At 45.5% G+C, this 24,335-nt stretch overlaps 1 protein-coding gene across 4 annotated transcripts in view; it reads left to right on the top strand.

Annotated features, from left to right (window-relative positions):
- The first annotated feature begins 832 nt into the window (after window positions 1-832).
- Window positions 833-24,335, top strand: part of glipr2 (GLI pathogenesis-related 2) — a 54,312-nt gene continuing 30,809 nt past the window's right edge. The window contains exons 1-4 of one of the 4 annotated variants that reach the window (XM_048558482.2): window positions 833-880; window positions 1,299-1,426; window positions 17,441-17,505; window positions 19,334-19,543. In XM_048558482.2, coding sequence (XP_048414439.1) covers window positions 848-880; window positions 1,299-1,426; window positions 17,441-17,505; window positions 19,334-19,543 — 436 coding nt within the window. In that variant the 5' untranslated portion in view covers window positions 833-847. Of the gene's footprint in view, window positions 881-1,024; window positions 1,131-1,189; window positions 1,427-14,015; window positions 14,069-17,440; window positions 17,506-19,333; window positions 19,544-24,335 lie in introns of those variants that run through there. The other 3 variants (XM_048558485.2, XM_048558483.2, XM_059638272.1) reach the window with 3 other exon arrangements.

A 24,335-nucleotide genomic window follows, 5' to 3' on the forward strand; every position in this document is an offset into this window, starting at 1 on the left:
ATGGCCTAATACAACAGTGCCTCTCATTTGAGGCCTTCGGACAACGTCCCATTTTCCAGCTCGTTGGGACATGAAAGATCTCATGACATGATTTTGAAATAAGGCCGGTCCTCCTGGTGTCTTATCTAATATTTATCCATCAGTCAACATCACTGAGACCTGGGGAGGTAATGGCCTAGTGGTATTATTGCTGGCCTGTTAATCCTAAGACCCAGATAATGATCCGAGGGGGTGGTGGTGCTTGGTCTGAATCCCACCACAGCAGACGGTGAAATTTGAATTCAATTAAAAAAAGACAGAATTAAGAGTCTAATGATGACCATGAAACCATTGTTGATTGTCGGGAAAAAAACCCACCCCGCTCACTAATGCCCTTTAGGGAAGGAAACTGCCATCCTTACCTGATCTGGCCTACATGTGACTCCAGACCCACAGCAATGTGGTTGACTCTCAATTGCCCTCCAGAATAGGCAATAAATGCAGAGTCTAGCCAGTGATACCTTCATCCCATGAATGAATAAATTAAAAGAAAACTAACTCTCATTCAGATGGGAAACAGTACTTAGACAAAGCTAGCAATGTAACGATAGTGAGAGATAGCAGGAACTGCAGATTCTGGAGAATCTGAGATAACAAGGTGTAGAGCTGGTTGTACACAGCAAGCCAAGCAGCATCAGAGGAGCAGGAAGGCTGACGTTTCGGGCCTAGACCCTTCTTCAGAAATGAAGAAGGATCTAGGCCCGAAATGTCAGCTTTCCTGCTCCTCTGATGCTGCCTGGCCTGCTGTGTTCATCCAGCTCTACACCTTGTTATCTCTAATGTAGGGATAGTTCATCAATGAAGATTAATGAGCGAGTGCCTGCTGTATTTCTGCATTGAGGTGAGTTTTATCAAAAGGATCTCTTTTTGATCTAAACTGTAGGTCCACAGACCAGTAATCCTATAATCCCCAGGATTTGTAGGCCAAGAATCTGCACCTGTATATTTAAGACCCAGCAGCCCATTTCTGCGCCTGTGTTTTGTTGTTGACATCCTGTGATATTGCATCCGGCCTGATACTGTTCGCAGAATCTCTGCTTGCATCAAAAGCACAGCTTTCACTCCTTCAGGCTGCGGGGCTATTTGATTCGGTAAAAAGAAGACATTCCCTGTGGTTGGTCTTGAGCCAATCAGAATTTAATGTGCAGTGGTTAGAGTAGTTTGAGTAATTCTGCCTTGCTGTTGCTGTTCTTGCCTCAACAGATCTTATTATAGATCCTCCTCTTCAACTGTGTTTTTCCCCATTTTGTTTCTGCCAGTTCAGAAGATTGATAAGAAAACACCTTTGCCAGTCTGTCTCGGCTATTTCAGTTTCAGCAGTACCCCTGCTATTTCCTTCTCGTGACAGAAATACGCACTGCAGGATTTTCACGACTTATCAGCGTAGGTAAGCAGAATGCATATTTTACAGGCATTTTAAAATTTCAAGTTGATCTACCTGTTCTGGATAATTGCAATGTATTAATAGAATTATTTGTTACAAATTAAAGGAGACTATTATTATTGTAAAACCACAGATGGAGTACTTCACCTACATACAGTAAAGCAGTGAGAATAAGCTATAGTTTAGGTCTGATAAGCTCAGACCACTGTAGATTTAAAGGAAATTGATGCAGAATTTATAAAATGAAACAACTACATTATGTACCTGGGTGACAGATTATTTCTGTTGAACAGATCAAGGTAAAGCCGGGAACATGAGTTAGCTGGTGTTATGGGCATTGAGCGTGTGGGCATTTTCTAAGGGGGAGCTGGGCACTGTCTGGAACAAGATCACTCAGAAAGCTAGTATCTACATTAATAATACCCGGTCTCCTACAGAGGTCAGTTGAACGCTTCTGCTTACTTTATCTCCTGTTGACTCTTGGTTGGTTTCTGATTTCTTGCACCTGTCTCAGAAAATTTCAAGGCTGGGCTGGTGAGGTATTGCTACGTCTAGCATGAATTCTCAGACGGGACCTCTCTGGCCAATGTTGTATGTTCTACAGACTGGAATGTGGCTGATGCCTCCATTCCGAGCTTCCGTGCCCCGTTCCTGATGCCTCCATTCCAAGACTCTCTGCCCCGTTCCTGATGCCTCCATTCTGAGCCTTCCTGCCGGGTTCCTGCCGCCTCCATTCCGAGCCTTTGTGCCCCATTCCTGATGCCTCCATTCCGAGCCTTTGTGCCCTGTTCCTGATGCCTCCATTCTGAGCTTCCATGGCACCATTCCTGATGCCTCCTTTCTGAGTCTCCCTACCCCGTTCCTGATGCCTCCATTCTGAGCCTTCCTGCCCCGTTCCTGATGCCTCCATTCTGAGCCTCCCTGACCCATTCCTGATGCCTCCATTCCAAGACTCTCTGCCCGGTTCCTGATGCGTCCATTCCGAGCCTCCCTGCCCCGTTCCTGATGCCTCCATTCTGAGCCTTCCTGCCGTGTTCCTGATGCCTCCATTCTGAGCCTCCATGGCACCATTCCTGATGCCTCTTTTCTGAGCCGTCCTGCCCCGTTCCTGATGCCTCCATTCCGAGCCTCCCTGTCCCATTCCTGATGCCTCCATTCCGAGCCTTCGTGCCCTGTTCCTGATGTCTCCATTCTGAGCCTCCCTGGCCCATTCCTGATGCCTCCATTCTGAGCCTCCCTGCCCCGTTCCTGATGCCTCCATTCTGAGCCACCCTGCCCCATTCCTGATGCCTCCATTCTGAGCCTCCCTGCCCCGTTCCTGATGGCTCTATTCTGAGCCTACCTGCCCCATTCCTGATGCCTCCATTCCAAGCTTCCCTGCCCCATTCCTGATGCCTCCGTTCTGAGCCTCTCTGCCCCGTTCCTGTTGCCTCCTTTCTGAGCCACCCTGCCCTGTTCCTGATGCCTCCTTTCTGAACCTCCCTGCCCCGTTCCTGATGCCTCCATTCCGAGCCTCCCTGTCCCATTCCTGATGCCTCCATTCCGAGCCTCCCTGCCCCGTTCCTGATGCCTCCATTCCAAGCCTCCCTGCCCCATTCCTGATGCCTCCTTTCTGAACCTCCCTGCCCCGTTCCTGATGCCTCCATTCTGAGCCTCCTTGCCCCGTTCCTGATTCCTCCTTTCCGAGCCTCCCTGCCCCGTTCCTGATGCCTCCATTCCGAGCTTCCCTGCCCCGTTCCTGATGCCTCCATTCTGTACCTCCCTGCCCCGTTCCTGATGCCTCCATTCCGTACCTCCCTGCCCCATTCCTGATGCCTCCATTCCGAGTCTCCCTGCCCCATTCCTGATGCCTCCTTTCTGAGCCTCCCTGCAGTATCTGTGACGCAGGAACATCCCCTCACCCGGTGCTGTTTGGACTGGAATTGGCCATCCAGTTTCATTCCTCATTGACTACTCGTACAGTTTGAAACAACTGAGTGGCTCATTCAGAGGACACTTGAGAGTTAACCTCATGACTCTGGGTCTGGATTCATGTGTAGGTGAGACCAAGTGAGGTCAGCAGATTTCCCTTCCCTCCAGGGCATCAGTGAACCAGACAGATTTTTACAATAGATAACACAGGGTGGAGCTGGAGGAACTCAGCAGGCCAGACAGCATCAGAAGAGCTGGAATGTTTGACATTTCAGGTCGGGACCATTTTTCAGAAATGGGGAGGGTGTGGGAGCTAAACCAATATCGGGAGGAGCGGGGGGGCTGGGGAAATGTAGGTGTGATGGTGATAGGTAAGCTCAGGTAGGCCATGGTGGGGATAGGTTGGTGAGGTGGGCGGAGCAGATAGGTGGGAGAGAAGATGGACAGATTGTGTCAGCTCAAAGAGGTGGGAGGGAGGATGGGTGGGGCTGGAGAAATGTAGGTGGGATGGTGATAGGTTAGATGCAGGTAGGGGACAGTGGGGATTGGTCAGCAGGAAGGGTAGGATGGATGGGTGGGGAAGAAGATCTACTGTACAGATCCACTGTACGCATTGCTCCCAATGTGGCCTCCTCTACATGAGTGAGACCGAGTGCAGACTTGGGGCCCATTTCGTGGAGCATAAGCTCTCTGTACGTGATAAATCAACAACGCCTTCTGTTCGCCAACCAATTTAACATCCCCTCCCTGAGGGGCCTGTCCATCCTGGGCCTCCTCCAATGTCTCACCCACAAACCGGAAGAGCTGCACCTCAGATTCTGCCTCGGGAGCCTGCAGCCCAATGGCCTAAACATAAATTTCACCAGTTTTAAAATTTCCCCACCCCCGGCCTCATTCCACATCCAAACCTCCAACCTATCCTCGTTTCCTTGACCTGACACAACCGGTCCACCTTCTCTCCCACCTATCTGCCCTACCCTTCCCGCCAACCAATCCCCACTATCTCGTACCTGCATCTAACCTATCACCATCCCACCTACCCTTCCCCAGCTCCACCCCTCCTCTCCTCTTTATTTATTTCCCAGCTGTCTTACCCCTTCCCATTTCTGAAGAAGGGGCCTGAGCCAAAAGGTCAATTTTCCTGCTCCTCTCATGATGCCTGGCCTCCAGCTCCACAAAATAATGTAACTGACTGCATTTGTTATGTAGGATAGAGATAACAAGGTGTGGAGCTGGAGGAACACAGCAGGCCGAGCAGCATCAGAGAAGCAAGAAGGTTGAAGTTTCGGGCCTAGACCCTTCTTCAGAAAATTTTGTTATATATTATTATTCATTCATGGGATGAAGAAATCTCTGAATGGACCTGTGTTTATTGTCCATCCCTTACTGCCCAGCGGGCAGTTAAGCGTCAATCATTGCTGTGGGTCTGGGGTCACAAGTTGGCCAGACTGAGTGAGGAATACAATTCCCTTCCCTGTAGGGGATTAGTGAACCAGATAGGTTTTTCCCAACTACCAATTCACAATCATCGTGAGACTCTTAATTCCAGACTTTTATTGAATTCAGATTCCAACTTCTACTGTGGCAGTGTTGGGACCCAGGTCCCCAGAACGTTACCAGGTCTCTGGGTTAACAATCTAATGATTATATTATTAAGCCATCACCTCTCGCTGAGTGGATTCAAAGGTGATTGGCCTATGCTTGCCCCTAATTTGTATGTTCAAGGGTTTTCTGGGATTTGGAATCAAGGTGGGTGGATATAATCAAAGTTACAGATTAGCTATTGAATAGCATCGGGCCTCCATATATTTCTTCTGCCACAGGTTTGTGGAAATGAGCCGCATGTCCCTCTTTGACTGCCAGAAGCTCCAGACACCCTGTTTCTGCAGTCACCACATCTGTCCCCAGCTGGGTCCTGTTTTCCACAGATCCTCGCTGAGACAACTGGGTGGAGTATAAAATGTAAAGTTTTGTTCCTCTCAGGTGCAGGTTTAAGGCAAGAAGAACCAGTTTGACTCAACTGTTGACGCCCGAAACGTCAGCTTTTGTGCTCCTGAGATGCTGCTGGGCCTGCTGTGTTCATCCAGCCTCACATTTTATTATCTTGGATTCTCCAGCATCTGCAGTTCCCATTATCACTGACTCAACTGGTGATTGATTCATTGTTGAAAATCCTTCAGCCTGACAAAGACGAAAACAATGGCAATTCCCATTTGCACAGAGGCTTTCATACCTGGAGGAGCTGAATGTTTGTGGGCTTTAAGTCCCAATGATTGGCTAACCAAATGGTAAAGCATGTTCCCTCAGCTGTTTCCAAAAAGACAGCTTACAGATGGTACTCAGCCTGCCTGTGCTTACAAAGCCTAAAGCAAAATGTCTGCCATTAGAGATAATGCAGATGCTGGAGAATCCAAGATAATAAAATGTGAGGCTGGATGAACACAGCAGGCCCAGCAGCATCTCAGGAGCACAAAAGCTGACGTTTCGGGCCTAGACCCTTCATCAGACAAAAAGGGAACTTAGAGTCATAGAGATGTAGAGCACAGAATCAGACCCTTTGGTCCAACTCATCTGTGCCAACCAGATATCTTAAATAAATTTAGTCCTATTTGCCAGCATTTGGCTCACATCGCTCTAAACCCTTTCCTGTTCACACACCCATCCACATGCCTTTAAAATGTTGTAATTGTACCAGCCTCCACCACTTCCTCTGGCAGCTCATTCCATACACGCACCACCCTCTGTGTGAAAAAGTTGCCCCTTAGGTCCTTTTCAAATCTTTTCCCTCTCACCTTAAACCTATGCCCCTCTAGTTTTGGACTCCACCACTCCAGAGAAAAAGACTTTGTCTATTTACTCTATCCATGCCCCTCATGATTTTATAAACCTCTATAAGGTCACCCCTCAGCCTTTGACACACCAGGGAAAATAGCCCCAGCCCATTTAGCCTCTCCCTATAGCTCAAACCCTCTAATCCTGGCAACACCTTTACAAATCTTTTCTGAACACTTTCAAGTCTGACAACATCTTTCCTATAGCAAGGAGACCAGAATTGCATGTGGTATTCCAAAAGTGGCCTAACCAATATGCTGTAGAACTGCAACATGACTCCCAACTCCTATACTCAATGCACTGACCAGTAAAGACAAGCATGCCAAACGCCTTCTTCACTGTCCTGTCTACCTGTGAGTTCACTTTCAAGAAACTATGAACCTGCACTCCAAGGTTTCTTTGTTCGGCAACTTCCCAGGACCTTACCATTAAGTGTATAAATCCTGCCCTGATTTGCCTTTCCAAAGTGCAGCACCTTGTATTTATCTAAACTAAACTCTGTCTGCCACTCCTTGGCCCATTGGCCTATCTGATCAAGATACCGTTGTACTCTGAGGTGACATTCCTCGCCGTCCATTACACCTCAAATTTTAGAGATAGGAGGAACTGCAGATGCTGGAGTATCTGAGATAACAAGGTGTAGAGCCGGATGAACACAGCAGGCCAAGCAGCATTAGAGGACCAAGAAAGCTGACGTTTCGCGCCTGGACCCTTCTTCATTTCTGACATAAATGACAAAAGCAGTGGACCTAGCACTGCTCCTTGTGGCACACCACTGGTCACAAGCCTTCAGTCTGAAAAGCAACTCTCCACCACCCTCTGTCTTCGACCTTCGAGCCAGTTCTGTATCCAGATGGCTAGTTCTCCCTGTAATGATCTAACCTTGCTAACCAGTCTACTTGAGGAACCTCGTCGAATGCCTTACTGAAGTCCATATTGATCATTTCCATCGCTCTTCCCTCATCATTCCTCTTTGTTCCTTCTTCAATCAAGTTTGTGAGACATGACTTCCCATGCACAAAGCCAGATTGACTATCCCTAATCAGTCCTTGCCTTTCCAAATACATGTATTCCAAACTTTGGGCTTTTTTGAATTACCCAGGGGTTTGGGGAGCCTTAGATCCACATTGCTTTCTCAATGACAATGCCTTGGCTCAACAGAATCAATTTGCCAAACAATCAAAATCCTTTGTTTCTCTCCTGTCATGTAAATTGTTATCAATTTGTTTTGACATAGAGATGAGGCAGCTGAACCAAATCAGAGATAATGAGAACTGCAGACGCTGGAGAATCCGAGATAACAAAGTGTGGAGCTGGATGAACACAGCAGGCCAAGCAGCATCTTGCGCTCCTGAAATGCTGCTTGGCCTGCTGTGTTCATCCAGCTTCACACTTTGTTAGCTGAACCAAATCAGCTTTCTGTATTCACATCAGGAAACCCATAAAGTTCTTCTCCTTCCGTGCCTTGCCTCATGAATAAACAAAAACTTGTTTTCCTTTTAACGTTAGCTGATACCCACCATCTAAAAGGCACCTGCAGCTCACAATTCCCAGTTCACAGCTTCAAAGCTAAAGTGATAAAAGAATAAAGTCAGAATAATGAAAAATTAACAAAGGCTCTAACGATTTGAAATTTGACATCTTTGCATTTGTCTTGATGAGTATAAGATGAACATCTTTAGCAAGATACCTCTTTTCTCAACAAGAAGTGAGTTCTGTGTGCCCAAGGAGTTAATTAAGGGATACCTGATCAATAACACATTTCTATGCCCCCTGCCTCACACTCCCACAATTTCCTAAGACACTGGTCTGTGTTGTGACTATCCTCCTCCTGGCACTGGAGGGGGTGCAGAGGAGGTTCACTCGGTTGATTCTGGAAATGACACGGTTGGTTTACGAGAAGAGGTTGAGCAGGCTGGAACTATACTCGTTCGGATATAGAAGAATGAGGGGTGAATCTTAGAGAAACATATAAAATTATGAAGGGAATAGCTGAGATAGAAAGAGTGAAGTTGTTTCCACTGGCAGGTGAAGCTAGTACTATGGGGCATAGAGTCAAAAATAAGGGGGAGCAGATTTAGGACTGAGCTGAGGAGCAAGTTCTTCACCCAAAGGGTTGTGAATCTATGGAATTCCCTGCCCAGTGAAGTAAAGGCTAACTTATTGAATGTTTTTGAGGCAAAAATAGACAGATTTTTGAACGGTAAAGTAATTAAGGGTTACGGTGAGCGGGTGGGTGAGTTGAGCTGTGTCGATGAAAAGATCAGCCATGATCTTACTGAGTGGAAGAGCAGACTCAATAGGCCAGATGTCCTACTCCAGCCCCTATTTCTTCCGTTCTTATGTAGACTGTGTCCCTAACAGGGAGCCAGTACATTGTATCTATTGGGCAGGAATGGCACTGATCAGACCTCCATCTCCACCTCTCCTTATCACGTCCTCATCTTCCTCAAACTGTGCCTTCCTCCCTGGGTGTGACTGTGTTCCAGACATAAAGAAGAGAATGTTTTCTCAAATGCTGAATACTAAAGGTTAATGCTCTGGGGGCAGAGGTTCGAATTTCTTGACACCATTGGATGGAATTTGAATTTAATGAGTAAATCTGGAAGAGAAAGCTGGTCTCACTGATGGTGACTAACGCAACTATTGTTGATCTGGTTCATAAATGTCATGTATTGGCGATGTTTGATTCCACAAAGTCAGCAATAGCTCCCCTTACAGTGGAGGGCAATGGCCCAGTGGTATTATCACTGGTCTGTTAATCCAAGGGACCTGAGTTCAAATCCTGACATAGCAGATGGTGGAATTTGAATTCAATAAAAGTATGGAATTAGCAGTCTAATACTGACCATGAATCCATTGCTAATTGTTGGGGGGGAAACCCATCTGGTTCATTAATGCCCTTTAGGGAAGGAAACTGCCATCCTTACCTGGTCTGGACTACATGTGACTCCAGGGTCACAGCAATGTGGTTGATTCTCAGCTGCCCTCTGGGTAGTTAGGGATGGGAAATAAATGCTGCCTGGCCAGTGATGCCCTCATCCAATGAAAGAATAATAAAATTCTCTGCCTTTTGAAACCACCTAGCAAGCCACTCAATTCAAGGGCAATAAGCAACAAGTACTGGTCTTAAAAGCAATGTCCACATCCCATGAAAGAATGAAGAAAAGGATGTGGGGGATAAGGCAATCACCTTGCCCATGAATTTCCACACACTACAATCCAAATACATTGCTTGCTCTGTTACTTTTTATGTGGCTATTGATAATCCAAATTAAATTTAGGTGGATGGTTTAGAAACATAATAAATGACTTCATGTTTACTCAAGTCAAGGCAAAAGAAATACATTAAACACTAACCAATCACCAATGGCTTTTGTCCAATGTCACTGCGTTCAGTAGTTGCTTACTCCAAGTTGAATGCAAGCTTCAGAACAATGTTACACTCTTTAACTATTTCTCTTCGGCCCTCCCAATTAGCTCAGGCATTGAAAGAATGTAAAAGTAATCCTTTTTGTCCCTGGTTTGTGAGTAAAAAATATATCCCAAAAATCGATGGACAGATTTCAAATAAACTTGGTACGTGAATATGGGACACCCCATGGGAGAACTGAGACAACAAAGTGTGAAGCTGGATGAAAACAGCAGGCCAAGCAGCATCAGAGGAGCAGGAAGGCTGACGTTTTGGGCCTAGACCCTTGGTGAATGTCTGATCCAAATCTGGATCCTGGAATAATTCAAAGGATCCATTAATATGAGCAGGTTGGGCAAATTGATGTTTTTATTTAGAAAGTTAGAAAATTTTATTTAGAATGATGTTTTGTTCAAAATGTTCTCAGATTGTTTTAGAAGGCTGTGGATTGTCTTCAGCTGCGTGGTGGACAGTTGTCAAAATATGACCAGAGTTTCCGCAGCAGGTTGTTGGATATGGATTGGCCTAGAGGCTCCCCCAGTTAGGTCAGAACTCTTAATAAAATGTTTTCTTTCTTAAAATTTGCGATACAGAGCAACAACATGCAGGAAAAAGGCTCAAGGAAGAGTAATACTTTTGAGTTACATGGCGCCTATAATGTACTATATTACATGCCTTCTTTAGTGGCCCTAAATCTGCACTTTGCAGTTATCATTTAGTGTTTTTAAGGTTTTAGAACATAGAACATAGAACATAGAACATAGAACAGTACAGCACAGAACAGGCCCTTCAGCCCACAATGTTGTGCCGACCATTGATCCTCATGTATGCACCCTCAAATTTCTGTGACCATATACATGTCCAGCAGTCGCTTAAATGACCCCAATGACCTTGCTTCCACAACTGCTGCTGGCAACGCATTCCATGTTCTCACAACTCTCTGCGTAAAGAACCTGCCTCTGACATCCCCTCTATACTTTCCACCAACCAGCTTAAAACTATGACCCCTCGTGCTAGCCATTTCTGCCCTGGGAAATAGTCTCTGGCTATCAACTCTATCTATGCCTCTCATTATCTTGTATACCTCAATTAGGTCCCCTCTCCTCCTCCTTTTCTCCAATGAAAAGAGACCGAGCTCAGTCAACCTCTCTTCATAAGATAAGCCCTCCAGTCCAGGCAGCATCCTGGTAAACCTCCTCTGAACCCTCTCCAAAGCATCCACATCTTTCCTATAATAGGGCGCCCAGAACTGGACGCAGTATTCCAAGTGCGGTCTAACCAAAGTTTTATAGAGCTGCAACAAGATCTCACGACTCTTAAACTCAATCCCCCTGTTAATGAAAGCCAAAACACCATATGCTTTCTTAACAACCCTGTCCACTTGGGTGGCCATTTTAAGGGATCTATGTATCTGCACACCAAGATCCCTCTGTTCCTCCACGCTGCCAAGAATCCTATCCTTAATCCTGTACTCAGCTTTCAAATTCGACCTTCCAAAATGCATCACCTCGCATTTATCCAGGTTGAACTCCATCTGCCACCTCTCAGCCCATCTCTGCATCCTGTCAATGTCCCGCTGCAGCCTACAACAGCCCTCTACACTGTCAACGACACCTCCGACCTTTGTGTCGTCTGCAAACTTGCTGACCCATCCTTCAATTCCCTCGTCCAAGTCATTAATAAAAATTACAAACAGTAGAGGCCCAAGGACAGAGCCCTGTGGAACTCCACTCACCACTGACTTCCAGGCAGAATATTTTCCTTCTACTACCACTCGCTGTCTTCTGTTTTCTTTCAAAGAATCATAGAATCCCTACAGCGGGGAAGCAGGCCATTCAGCCCATTGAGTCCACACTAACCCTCTGACAAGCATCCCACCCAGGCCCACCCCACTACCCTATCATTGTAACCTTGCATTTACCGTAACTAATCCACCCAGCTTGCACATCCCTGGATGTTATGGGCAACTTTTGTTCATGAACATTTGCTCTAGCACTGAAACACTGAGCGAAATGTTTAAATACTTAATACTTCAAGCTTACTTAAGTGACTGTAATTGTTAAGGTAACAAAGAAGCATCGTTTTCCCCATTCACACTATATCCTCACTCTGACCAAAGTTTGCACACAGTCACAGTCCATTCATTTAACATCACTGTGATCAATTAAAATCTGGTCTATAACTTTTATTAATTCTGACAAAGAAGACATTTCGTCCAGAATGCCTTGCAGTGATTGAACCCCGAGTCATGGTGAATGCTTCCAATCAGTGGAATAAATATTGTTTGGAAGTGACCATGTCAGGTGAAAAAGAGGGGGCATTGAGGTGATTTTTAATACATCAGTGCTGGGGTGCAATTGAAAGAGTATAATAAAGAAGAAAGTGACAGCTCAATTGTTTTGGGTGGAATTGGAGGAAAGGCAAGCTCTTCCAGAGTTTTGCTGTGGCCTTCCAGGCCTGGGTGAAAGTTTTATTCTAGAACCGTGGGACAAATTAAAGAAGATAGTGTAACAGCATGTGTGCAGTCTCTCCTTAAAACAAGTTCAACTACGCTGATCAGAATGTTGTGAATGAATTTGCCCAGGTGTCCCTCAACACCAAAGCAGTCAAATCATCACAAACATAAGCCAGTACCAATGCAAAACAGTCCCAATTTTATTAGGAAACAAGTTACAAAAAACTTCAATACTAAACATAACATTTCTACTCCTATATGGCCCCTTAAGCTTACAACACTTCCTGGGTCTCTTGTAGATTTACGCAGTTGCTCTCTCTATCTCTCTGTCCCTCTGTCTCTCTCTCTCTGGCTCTGACTGGGTCTGCGAAGCTGCTTTCTCTCTTCCTCTCTCTCAGTTTCTGGCTCTGTCTCTCTCCTCGGATGGTCAGCAGGTCTCTCCCTCTTGCCATGCTGGTCTCCTGAAGGCCTCCAGAAGATTCAAGAGAGATTGGTCTGCAGGTGAACCCTGCTCTTTTATACATTTACATATGGTTTTCTGGAACTTCGTACAGTTCTGGCCAACTGGGGAGACAAAATTAGTAGTTTGAAATGGCATCAGTTATTTGGATGGCATGCTACTTTGTGTAGCTGGGCCCAGTGCCTTTCTGTCTGGGCCCTCCTTTAGTTGGTATGTTGTTGGCAGTGTGTCTGTCCAGGATACCTGCTGACTTTTACATTATCCTCATACCATTCGCATCTGGCTGCTACGTTTGTACTGTGTCTGTTGATTAGGTTTCGCAACATAAGAGTTTTACTTGGCCAACTTACCCAGCATCCCTCACTGTTTGGCCAAGTTAGCTATCTAGACAGCAGGCTGTTACATGCTCTCCTGGTGAGACATGAGAGGTTTACAGAGTTAATGGTATACTGTCTCATGAAACATGTTCGAAATGAGCCAACGTCTTGATCTTAATTATGAGTGATCACAAATCAAACGTGGGGGAGACTTTCAGCAACAAGATTAATGTGTTGTTTAAACATGACTGTCAAAAAATTTGTGAAGAGTGAGAAAAGAGACAGTAAAGCTATGAAGTAAAATGACACCTAATTAAGTCAGGGTCAAAACCAAAAGGAATAGAGAGCATGCAGAAAACGCTGCAGGATTGGAAAGAAAGAACCCAGGTTGAGAAGTGAAGGGTAGTCATAAAAAGGATTCTAGTTATATTCGGGTAGAAAGGAAACATGAGCGATGGAATGAAGCCACCAAAAGTGGGATCAGGTGAAGTCAGAACAACTTTCTAAAGTACTAAATACGTTCACCATCCCTTTTTAAAAATCTGGTATGCAACAAATAACTAGGATGAAGTCCTGGGGCATCCAAGCAATCAAGATATATTCATAAAGGGAAGATCCTGTCAATTTAACTTGCTGCTTTTTCTTTGATGACACAAGGAGAAGCTTGATAAGGGTGGGAAAGCAGATGCAGTTTCTCTAAACTATGCAGAATCCGAAGCACAGAAACTGGCTATTCTAGCTGCTGTGGTTTGTATTGTGCGCATAAGCCTGTTTCATCTTATCTCCTACATTCAATGCATGTTTCCCATGCATGTCTGACATTCTCGTAAAATTTTTTTTGCTATTCACCGATTATAGTGTATCAAATATCTCATTCTAACAATTCTTGGAGACAAAAGTCTCAGCTGCATCTTTTGTAGAATTCATTTGCATTAGATTTCTGATTGGTGGTTCTGGTCTTCCCAAGTAATAGAAAGTTTTCTCTGCACCGACCCCTTTCATAATTTTAAAAAAATCTCCATGAGATCACAACGAGGCTCTCCTTTTCGGGAGCAAAGAAGTCCACCCTACTTAATGATCGATCTGATCTCATCACATTATGAACATTTTTGGTGTAGTTTCTGATGTTTCTGTGTCCTCTTTGTAATATGATGCACAGCACTTACAGAGTTTGCATGAATTTAAATAATCTTTTTATATTTCAGTTGAACATTGAATGTAGGAGTTGGCTGTCATATTGCAGCTGTTCAGGATATCGGTTATGTCACTTTAGCAATATAGTGTTCAATTTATGCTCCAGCTATACAAAAGCCTGGTTTGGCCACATCTCGAGTATTGTGTCCAGTTCTGGTCACCTCAATGCAGAAAAGATGTGTAAGTGTTAGAAAAGGTGCGGAGGAGATTTACCTGGATGTTGCTTGGAACGGAGTGAAGGCCTTATGAGGAAAGGTTGAGAGAGCTAGGGCTTTTCTCTTTAGAACGGCAAAGGATGAGAGGTGACTTGATAGAGGTGTACAAAATGATCAGAAGTATAGATAGAGTGGACAGCCAGAGAATTTTTCCTAGGGTGGAGGTAGCTATTATGAGGAGTTAAAGTGAGTGGAGGTAGATATAGGTGAGACGTCAGAGGTAGGTTCTTTACCTCAGAGAGTGGTAGGGGTGTGGAATGCATTGCCGAAGAGGGTAGTCGAGTCGGCCTCATTAGGGGCATTTAAGCGCCTATTAGATAGGCATATAGATGATAGTATAGGTAGGGGTGGAGATTAGATAGATCTTAGGTTTAGGGTAAAAGTTCGGCAGAACATTGTGGGCTGAAGGGTCCGTACTGTACTTCACTGTTCAATGTTCTATGTTCTGTGTTCTGTGTTCTATGTTCTATGTTCTAATCTGGTCTTCCTGTGATAGGAAGGATGTTGTCAAACTAGAAAAGGTGCAGAAAATATTTACATTGATGTTGCTAGGATTGGAAAGTTTTTTTTGATTTGATTTGGTTTATTGTCATCACATGAACCTACGTAGAGCGAAGAGTTTTCTTTTGCGTGCAGTACAGGCAGATCATACCATGCAAAGTGTATTAGAATAATAGAACAGAGTGAGGAATATAATGCTAGAGCTGCAGAAAAGGTGCATAGATCACCAGTAAATTCAAAATTTGAGAGATTCATTCAGAAGTCTAATAACAGTGGGGAAGAAGCTGTTCTTGAATCTGTTGAACCGTGTGTTTAAGCATTTGTATCTTCTCCCAACAGAAGAGGTTGTAAGAGATTATAACCAGGGTGGGAGGAGTCTTTGATGATGTTGGTTGCTTTCCCAAGGCAGTGAGAAATATGGATGGAGTTAACGAATGGAAGGTTGGTTTGTGTGATGGACAGGGCTATATCCACAACTCACTGTAGTTTCTTACAATCCTAGGCAAAGCAATCATGCCTCCAGATAACAAGGTGCACAGCTGGATAAACACAGCAGGACAAGCAGCATCAGAGGAGCAGGAAGGTTGTCGTTACAGGCCTAGACACTTCCCTGAAACACCAGCTTTCCTGCTCCTATGATGCTGCTTGGCCTGCTGTGATCATCCAGCTCTACACCTTGTTATCTCAGATTCTCCAACATCTGCAGTTCCTACTATCTCGTCTTCCTACCCACCGTCAGTTGTGAGCAAGGGTGATTCTTTATAGCATATCTCATAGTTATGGTTAAACACACATTTTCATATCAAAGCAATTGAATGTCACAACAACGTCCTAGGAATGTGATTCTCTTAACCACCTCCACCTCAGCATCATTGGTGCAGACAGGGCCAGGTCTCTGCTTTCTGAAGTCTTTCATTTTGCTGACATGGAGAGAGACATTGTCACCTTTATACCACGCCACCATGCGGTCTATTGTTTGAGATCCGACCTACAACTGTGGGTGTCGTCAGCGAACATGTAAATAGAGATGGCATGGAATTTGGCCACAAAGTCATGAGTGTATGAGGAGTATAGTAACAGGCTGAGTATGCAGCCTTGCGGGGTACCAGTGTTAAGGATTATCGTGGAGGAGTAAAAACAAAGTTGCTGGAAAAGCTCAGCAGGTCTGGCAGCATCTGTGGAGGACTAAGAACTGATGGTGGTTGGGAAAACGTCAGTTTATATGCAGAAAATAGGGAGGTGGGTGGGGTAGGGAGTAAATGATAGGATAGAGCCCAAAGAGAGAGAGAGAGACAGTTGGACAGACAAAGGAGTTGCTAACGATCAGGCTGGGAGGGTGAATAGTTGTTAATGGGGACTGTTAGTGACTAACAACTGGAGGTGTGTAATGGCAGGCTATGTGGTAACAAGGCCTGGTGTGTGGGGTAGGGGGCTGGGACATGGGGGAGTTTAGCCTCAAAAATTGTTAAACTCAATATTGAGTCCTGATGGCTGTCGGGTCCCCTGGTGAAAAATGAGGTGTTGTTCCTCCAGCTTGCGTTGGGCTTCACTGGAACACTGCAGCAAGCCAGAGACAGAGATGTTGGCCAGGGAGCAGGGTGGTGCATTGAAGTGGCTGGCAACAGGTAGTTCAGGGTCTTTCTTGCGAGCAGAATGTAGATGTTCTGTGAAGCGGTCGCCAAGTCTACACTTCGTTTCCCCAAACGAGATCACATTGAGACCGCATTGTGAGCAGCAAATACAGTAGGCTAGATTCTGGGAAGTGCAGGTGAAGTGTTCACCTGGGAGGTATGTTTGGACACTGGGCAGGGAGGAGGGAAATGGGCAGGTGTTGCTGGTTACAGGGGAAGGTGCCGTAGGGCTGTAGGGAGGTGTTGGGGGTGAAGTAAGTGTGGACCAGGGTGTCTGGAGGGAACAGTCCCTGCAGAAGGCGGACAAGGGGGGAGAGGGGAGTATATGGAGGCGTTGTTATGTTTGCGCTATAAGGAAAAGCTGGATAGGCTCGGACATTTTAACCATGGTGCGTTGGAGGTTGAGGAGTGATCTAAATGGAGGTATACAAAATCATGAGGGCCATTGATAAGGTGAATAGACAAGATATTTTTCCAAGGGTAGGTGAGGCCAAATCCAGAGAGCATAGGTTTAAGGTGGGAGGGGAAAGATTTGAAATGGACCTGAGGGGCAACAATTTTTGCATTGAGGGTGGAATGAGCTACCAGAGAAAGTGGTAGAAGCAGGAACAATTGCAACATTTAAAAAGGATTTAGACAGGTTCATGAACAGGAGAGGCTTAGAAGGATATGGACCAAACACAGGCAAATAGGACTAGTTAAGTGAGGCATCCCTGGTTAACAAGTTGAACCAAAGGGTCTGTTTTCATGCTGTACGAAGTCTTTGACTCAGTGACTAATTCAATCCCTGAAACACCAAGCATTTAGCAATAATATAGGAAAGTAATGCCAATTTGATGCAAATAAGTTGAGTGGTAAGTACAACCAGAATTTCTCCCCCAGTGTAATGTGTGTTTGGATTTCAGTTAAGTCTCCAAAATGGCCAATGTCAGAATTAAGATTAGTACTGAACATAAAGTGACTGGGATTCAGTGAAAATATTTTGCAACATTGAAATAACTGGTTGACTGGTACAGCCAAGTGTGTGGTGGTTGAGACGGTGTCCTATGTCCTATGCTTTTTCTAAATCTGACTGTTGTTACCCTACAGGTTATTTCTAAGAGGCTTCAGGAAGATCAGGATAAGCATGGCATCTCGTGACAGCAATAGAGCCGGTAATAAAAGCGAGCTGTGTCTAAATTCCATTCACCATTTGGTGTGAAGATGGCTTCCTGACATCATACTGTATAAACAGGCTCTAACTTTAGGATTCTGCCACTTATTCTGGTCTCTTACCCACAACAAAAGAATTTCTCTCCATCTACTCTATCCACTCATTCAATCATTTTAAAGATTATGAGACGGGCCTGTGAAACCTGTCTTCAGAATACAGCCTAACCCTTTCAGATTGACATCTTTCTGGTGAATCTGTGCTGTGGCCCCTCTGTTGAGCATCTCCTTCTTGAGGAGAGTTGAAGAGGGTTACCCAGGGAGGGAACCTCATCAAGCCTGTCATTGCCAAGCATCATTATCTAATTCTTGCCTTCTGTAAAAGATGTGAGATGAGTGGAGTTTCGCTATCCCTCCCCAGCAAAAACTGGGAGATTAGCAACAAAATTCAGATATTCCCAACATTTCCCATTTTAACTTTGCTGCTGGGTTAAATATCCACCTCAAACAGGCTCAAGCCTCATAGTGTTTGCAAGTCCTGTACTATTACATCAGATGCAACCCTGATTCATTATTAGACAGGGCCTGAGTGGGGAGTCTGTGGTGGAGTGGGGCATGAGGCTGATGCAGGTCAGCAGATAAAAGAGACCCCATCAGGCCAAGTACCTCTGAAACTTTCTCCTTAGGGAGTCGGGAGGAGCAGGATTTTCCATGAACTCTATCCACTTCCTGAGACCCCTTCAAAATCTGGCCAGTTATTTGGAAGGCAGGGCCTGCCTTCATCAGCTGCCATTCCTCACCTTCACACCAGTTCCAGGCAACTCTCCACCATTTGAAACGCCCAGGGCCTGTACAAAGAACAAAGAACAAAGAAAAAAGAAAATTACAGCACAGGAACGGGCCCTTCGGCCCTCCAAGCCTGTGCCGATTGAGATCCTCTGTCTAAACCTGTCATCTACTTTCAAAGGATCTGTATCCCTTTGCTCCCTGTCCAGATAGATCTTAAAAGGCACTATCGTGTCTGCGTCTACCACCTCCGCTGGCAACGCATTTCAGGCACCCACCATCCTCTGCGTAAAGAATGTTCCATGCATATCACCCATAAACTTCCCTCCTCTCACTTTGAACCCATGACCCCTAGTAATTGAATCCCCCACTCTGGGGAAAAAGCTTCTTGCTATCCACCCTGTCTATACCCCTCATGATTTTGTAGACCTCATTCAGGTCCCCCCCCAGTCTCCGTCTTTCTAATGAAAATAATCCTAATCTACTCAACCTCTCTTCATAGCTAGCACCCTCCATACCAGGCAACATCCTGGTGAACCTCCTCTGCACCCTTTCCAAAGCATCCACATCCTTTTGGTAATGTGGCAACCAGAACTGCACAAAGTACTCCAAATGTGGTCGAATCAAAGTCCTATACAACTGCAACATGACCTGCCAACTTTTGTACTCAATACCCCGCCCAATGAAGGAAAGCATGCCATATGCCTTCTTGACCACTCTATCGACCTGCGTTGCCACCTTCAGGGAACAATGGTTTGGCGCTGCACCCCCTTCACTTGGGGTTTAAAAACAAGTTACAAATGTCAGCAATGTTTTCAACAGGACAGCAACTCAATCAAACTGGCCCAGGTATGGGATTGGTTTAACACACCCCATAACTTATATGCAGTTTGTGGGCGATTTGCAGGCCTGCAGAAACATTGACTTGGAGATGGCGTACAAGGGATAAAAACACAAAGTGCTGGGGAGCATCTGCAGTGGGTGCGCAGATTCGACATTTCCAATCCAATCTGCAATCCTCGGTCACTGGCCATCCCTTTCTTTCAGGGGAACACTTCGCTGCACAGTTGCTGAAATCGGTGAATGAATATCGGGCGAAACACGGAGCAGGGCCGTTAACCCTGAACACAGCAATGAGTGAGAAAGCTGAGAAGTGGGCGAAGTATCTGGTTGCTTCAAGGACATTGAAGCACAGCGACACAACGTACGGGGAGAACATCTGGTGTCAGCAAGGTTCTGGCAGTGTCCAGGTCACAGGTATATCTCATCACCACTTGAAACACACACGTAAGAGGAAATCTTACTGAATGACGTGAGGTATTGCGGGAAATGTGTCAGAATGCATTTTTGGTCATTGAAATAAATGTTTGGAATGTGAACATAAGAGGTATAGCTAGTACTTTTACAGATGGCAGCAAAATTGGAGGTGTGGCAGACAGCGAAGAAGATTACATCAGAATCCAATGATTTGTTGATCAGACAGGCCAACAGGACAAGGAGTGGCAGACAGCGTTTAATTTAGATAAATGTGAGGTGCTGCATTTTGGAAAGGCAAATCAGGGCAGGATTTATACATTTAATGATATGGTCCTGGGGAGTGTAGCTAAGCAAATAGACCTTGGAATGCAGGTTCATAGCTCCTTGAAAGTGGAATCACAGGTAGGTAGGGCAGTGAAGGAGGCATTTGGTATGCTTGTCTTTATTGGACAGTGCATTGAGTATAAAGGTTGGGAGGTCATGTTGCAGCTGTACAGGACTTTGGTGCAGCTACTTTTGGAATACTGCGTGCAATTCTGGTCTCCCTGCTGTAAGAAAGATGTTGTAAAACTTGAAAGGGCTCAGAAAAGATTTACAAGGATGTCACCAGGCTTGGAGGGTTTGAGCTATAGGGAGAGGCTGAATAGGCTGGGGCTATTTTACCTGGAGCGTCAGGGGCTGAGGGGTCGACCTTATAGAAGTTTATAAAATCATGAGGGGCATGGATAAGGTGAATAGTCAAATTCTTTTCCCCAAGCTAAAGGAGTCCAAAACCAGAAGATATAGGTTTAAGGTGAGAGGGGGAAGATTTAAAAGGGACCTGAGTTGTAACTTTTTCATGTAGAGGGTGGTGCGTGTATGGAATGAGCTGACAGAGTAAGTGGTGGAGTCTGGTACAATTACAACATTTAAAAGGCATCTGGTTGGGTATATGAACAGGGAGGGTTTAAAGGGGTATGGGCCAAATGCTGGCAAATGGGACTAGATTAATTTAGGATATCTGGTCGGCATGGACGAGTTGGACCAAGGGGTCTGTTTCCATGCTGCACAAGCCTATGACTCTGTGGCTCCATAAGCACATGAGAAGTCCAGCAAGACCCATTTCGATGGTGGAACAACTTGCTGCCTTCTTTAATTAAACTTCTTTAACTTCTTCAACTAAATGTTTTAACTTCTTTAGCCCAGCATTGAGGCGAGATTGTTGGTAGGGAGCATGAGTGTGAGCTATAGTTAGGGGGAAATTATTGCTGTTAATGAGCTTATTAACTGCCCATCTGACTTCCTTTCCAACCTCTGCCCATCCTACCACCTGCTGCCAGCAAACTGGGTTCTGAGAATTCTCAGCACTATCTCAAATCATGTACTTCAGCTTGTTCCAAAGGACCTTCATATTGGCGCTCAGTCCCAAACACCACAGGGCATGCTCCTTTGGCCATGACAATGGGCACCCCATCTTCACAGGCATTGGCATTGACATTGGTCAACCTTTAGGAACCCTCATGGCACATCTTTGATCCCCTTACAGGGCACCTCAGCTCTTCACTGGTGCAGCTGCAGCTATCGGGGAGGTTGTGGCCTAGTGGTATTATCATTGGACTGTTAACCCTGAGACCCAGATAACGTTCTGGGGACCTGGGTTCAAATCCCACCATGGCAGATGGTGGAATGTGAATTCAATAAATATCTGGAATTAAGAACCGAATGATGACCATGAATCCATTGTCCATTGTCGATTGTTGGAAAAACCCATCTGGTTCAGTAATGCCCCTTACCTGGTCTGGGCCTACATGTGACACCAGACCCACAGCAATGTGGCTGACTCTTAACTGCCCTCTGGGCAATTAGGGATGGGCAATAAATGCTACCTAGCCAGCGACACTCTCATCCCGTGAATGAATAAAGGAAAAAAGCTCAGGGCACAGCAGCAACGATTACAGCATTATGCACCCAACTTGTCCATGCCAACAACTGTTTGTCCACATTTTGCCCATATCCTTCTAAACCTTTCCTATCCATGTACCTGTCCAAATGTCTTTTAAATGCTGTAATTATACCAGCCCCTACCACTTCCTCTGGCAGTTCATTCCATACACGCACCACCCTCTGCGTGAAAAAGTTGCACCTCAGACTAAACTTTTCCCCTCTCACCTTAAACCTATGCCCTCTAGTTTTGGGCTCCCCCACCCTGAGGAAAAGACTTTGACTATTCACCGTGTCCATGCCCCTCAATTTTATAAACCTCTGTAAAGTAACCCACTGCCTCTGATGCTCCATGAAAAAGAGTCCCAGTCTATCCAGCTCCTCTTCATAACTCAAACCCTCCAGCCTCAGTAACATACTTGTAAATCTTTTCTGAATGTTTGTCAATTTAATAACATGCTTCCTATAGGAGGGAGACCAGAGTTGTACACTGTCTTCCAGGAGCGGCTTCACCAATGTCCTGTAACGTGACCTCCCAACTCCTATACTCAATGCTCTGACCAATGAAGGCAAGCGTACCAAATGCCTACTTTACTACGCTTCTGTCTGTGACTCCTCTTTCAAAGAACTTTGCATCTGCACCCCTAGGTATCTCTGTTTCGTAACACTCCCCAGGGACTTACATTAACTGTGTAAGTCAGTCAGGATAAGGGCTGAGAACCTGAATGTCAGGCAACCATCCTGACTCTTCCTGCCCTATTGTTGACATTTATCCTGGAATAAGGGAGGGCTGGGTATTGAGGGAGATGGATGTGAATGGAACACCTGTCATTTTCAATGCAGGTGAGGAGGTGTTCGGAGTGAGTGAGTAGAAAGTGCAGAGGGCAGGCAGGGTTAGAGGGTTTGGGAGTTGGGGTGGGTGACAGTGAGTGAGGAATTTCTTGAAGGCAGTAGCAAGAGTGATAGGGGATGAGCCTTGGTGGATGGTGGGTCAAGCAGTCGAGCTAGAGTGTGAGCTATGGTGGACAAAATTGGTGAGGCAGGCGGAGTGTTGAGGAACATTGACTTTGCTATATTGCAGGACATTCCTCCAGCTGACCTGAGGCTACACTGACCCAGTTGGCCAAATGGTACCAGGCTGGCATGGCCCAGTCTCAGTGACCAGCTCTGCTGGTCCTGAGGCAAGAGGACACCCCATACTGTGGCCACCAGCACTTTCAGGTTCCTGAATCAGGAATCGTGCAGGGCAGCTCTGGACTGACCGTCCTTGTCCAGATGCACAGCAGGTTTTTAAAAAAAGCACCAGGATCGGCATGTTGCTCAGTTCCAGGATATCCAACCAGGGGCACGTTGTTCTGGGAAAGGCAAATAGTTGAATGGGGCTGCATTCGGATGAATTGAGCATACAGGGACGCGTGGATAGTTCACAAACGGAGTTAGATATGATGTGGTGCAAAGTCACACTGGACCTCACGATGAGAAACCATCGGTGAAACTTGTTGACACTAACATTTTGCCAAAAAAAATATGATTTAGCAAGAGAATTAACATCAGCGAGGGAAGATATAGGTTGGGTATCAGAGTAAGCCTACTGAGCACTTTCCTTCTACAGCCTATGTGTACTCTATTCTCTTTGATACCCAATTCATTCTCCAAATTCTTACCTTGCCCACAGTAACCCCAGTGAAATTCCTGAGTACCGTCCTGGCCTGGTTGCAGACAAAGAAACAGGTTTTGGTGTGTGATAATGGGAACTGCAGATGCTGGAGAATCCACGATAACAAAGTTTGAAGCTGGATGAACGCAGCAGGCCAAGCAGCATCTCAGGAGCACAAAAGCTGACGTTTCGGGCCTAGAGTTTTGGTCTTGGTTCAGTTGGTATAGCTCTCACCTCTGAAGCAGTGTTGTGACCTCCAATTGCAAATACGACAAATATAAAATTCGAACACAGCAGAATCCCACAAGTGATTGGAGACAGATAATCAGTTTTAGTGATGGTGATGGAAGAATAAAGATTGAACATCTTAACATGGAGAACCGGCCTGTTTAAAGGGCACATGACAGTGATAATGAATAAAATGGACTACATCTCCAAAGCACAAGCACTGTTCGCCGATGAGAACACATAACGGCCAGCACAAACTGACCCAACACCTCAATTAGGCAACAAAATCCACTACACGCTCCAAAGACTCAAACAAACAAGACAGATCAACAAAGCAGACTTCTAAAGAATGAAACCCGAAGGAAACAACACACCCCGATTCTACGGCCTCCCTAAAGCTCACAAACCGGAAGTCCCCCTCAGGCCCGTAGTCTCCCTACCAGGCACTCCATCACACAGATTAGCCAGAGAACTACAGAGAAGACTCAAACACCTAGTCGACAAATCACCCCACTCCATCCACTCAGCCCTAGAACTCCTTAACTCCACCAAAAACATAAAGATAGAGGATGAAGAGACCATGATATCGTTTGATGTCACCGCCCTGTTCACATCAACAGACCTACCACTAGCAAGGGAAACAATGACAACACTACCTGAACAAGAACACAACCCCAGTGAAACCATCTCCAAGGACAACATGCTTAAACTACTGGACCTATGCCTGACACCCACTTCACCTCCAACGGCCAAACATACAAACAAATCAATGGGACACCTATGGGATCGCCTATCTCCAGACTCATAGCAGAAGCAGTGATGCAAAGATCGGAAAGGACTGCCCTTCCGCAAATCCAACCTAAACTATGGATACACTATGTAGACGACACTATGTCATCATTAAACGGACCAAATTAGAAGAGACACACAAACTTATAAACAACACCCTCACCGGAATAAAATTCACCCGAGAGGAGGAGAGGAACA

The sequence above is a fragment of the Stegostoma tigrinum genome, chromosome 29 (genome assembly GCF_030684315.1).
Source record: "Stegostoma tigrinum isolate sSteTig4 chromosome 29, sSteTig4.hap1, whole genome shotgun sequence".
NCBI lineage: Eukaryota > Metazoa > Chordata > Chondrichthyes > Orectolobiformes > Stegostomatidae > Stegostoma > Stegostoma tigrinum.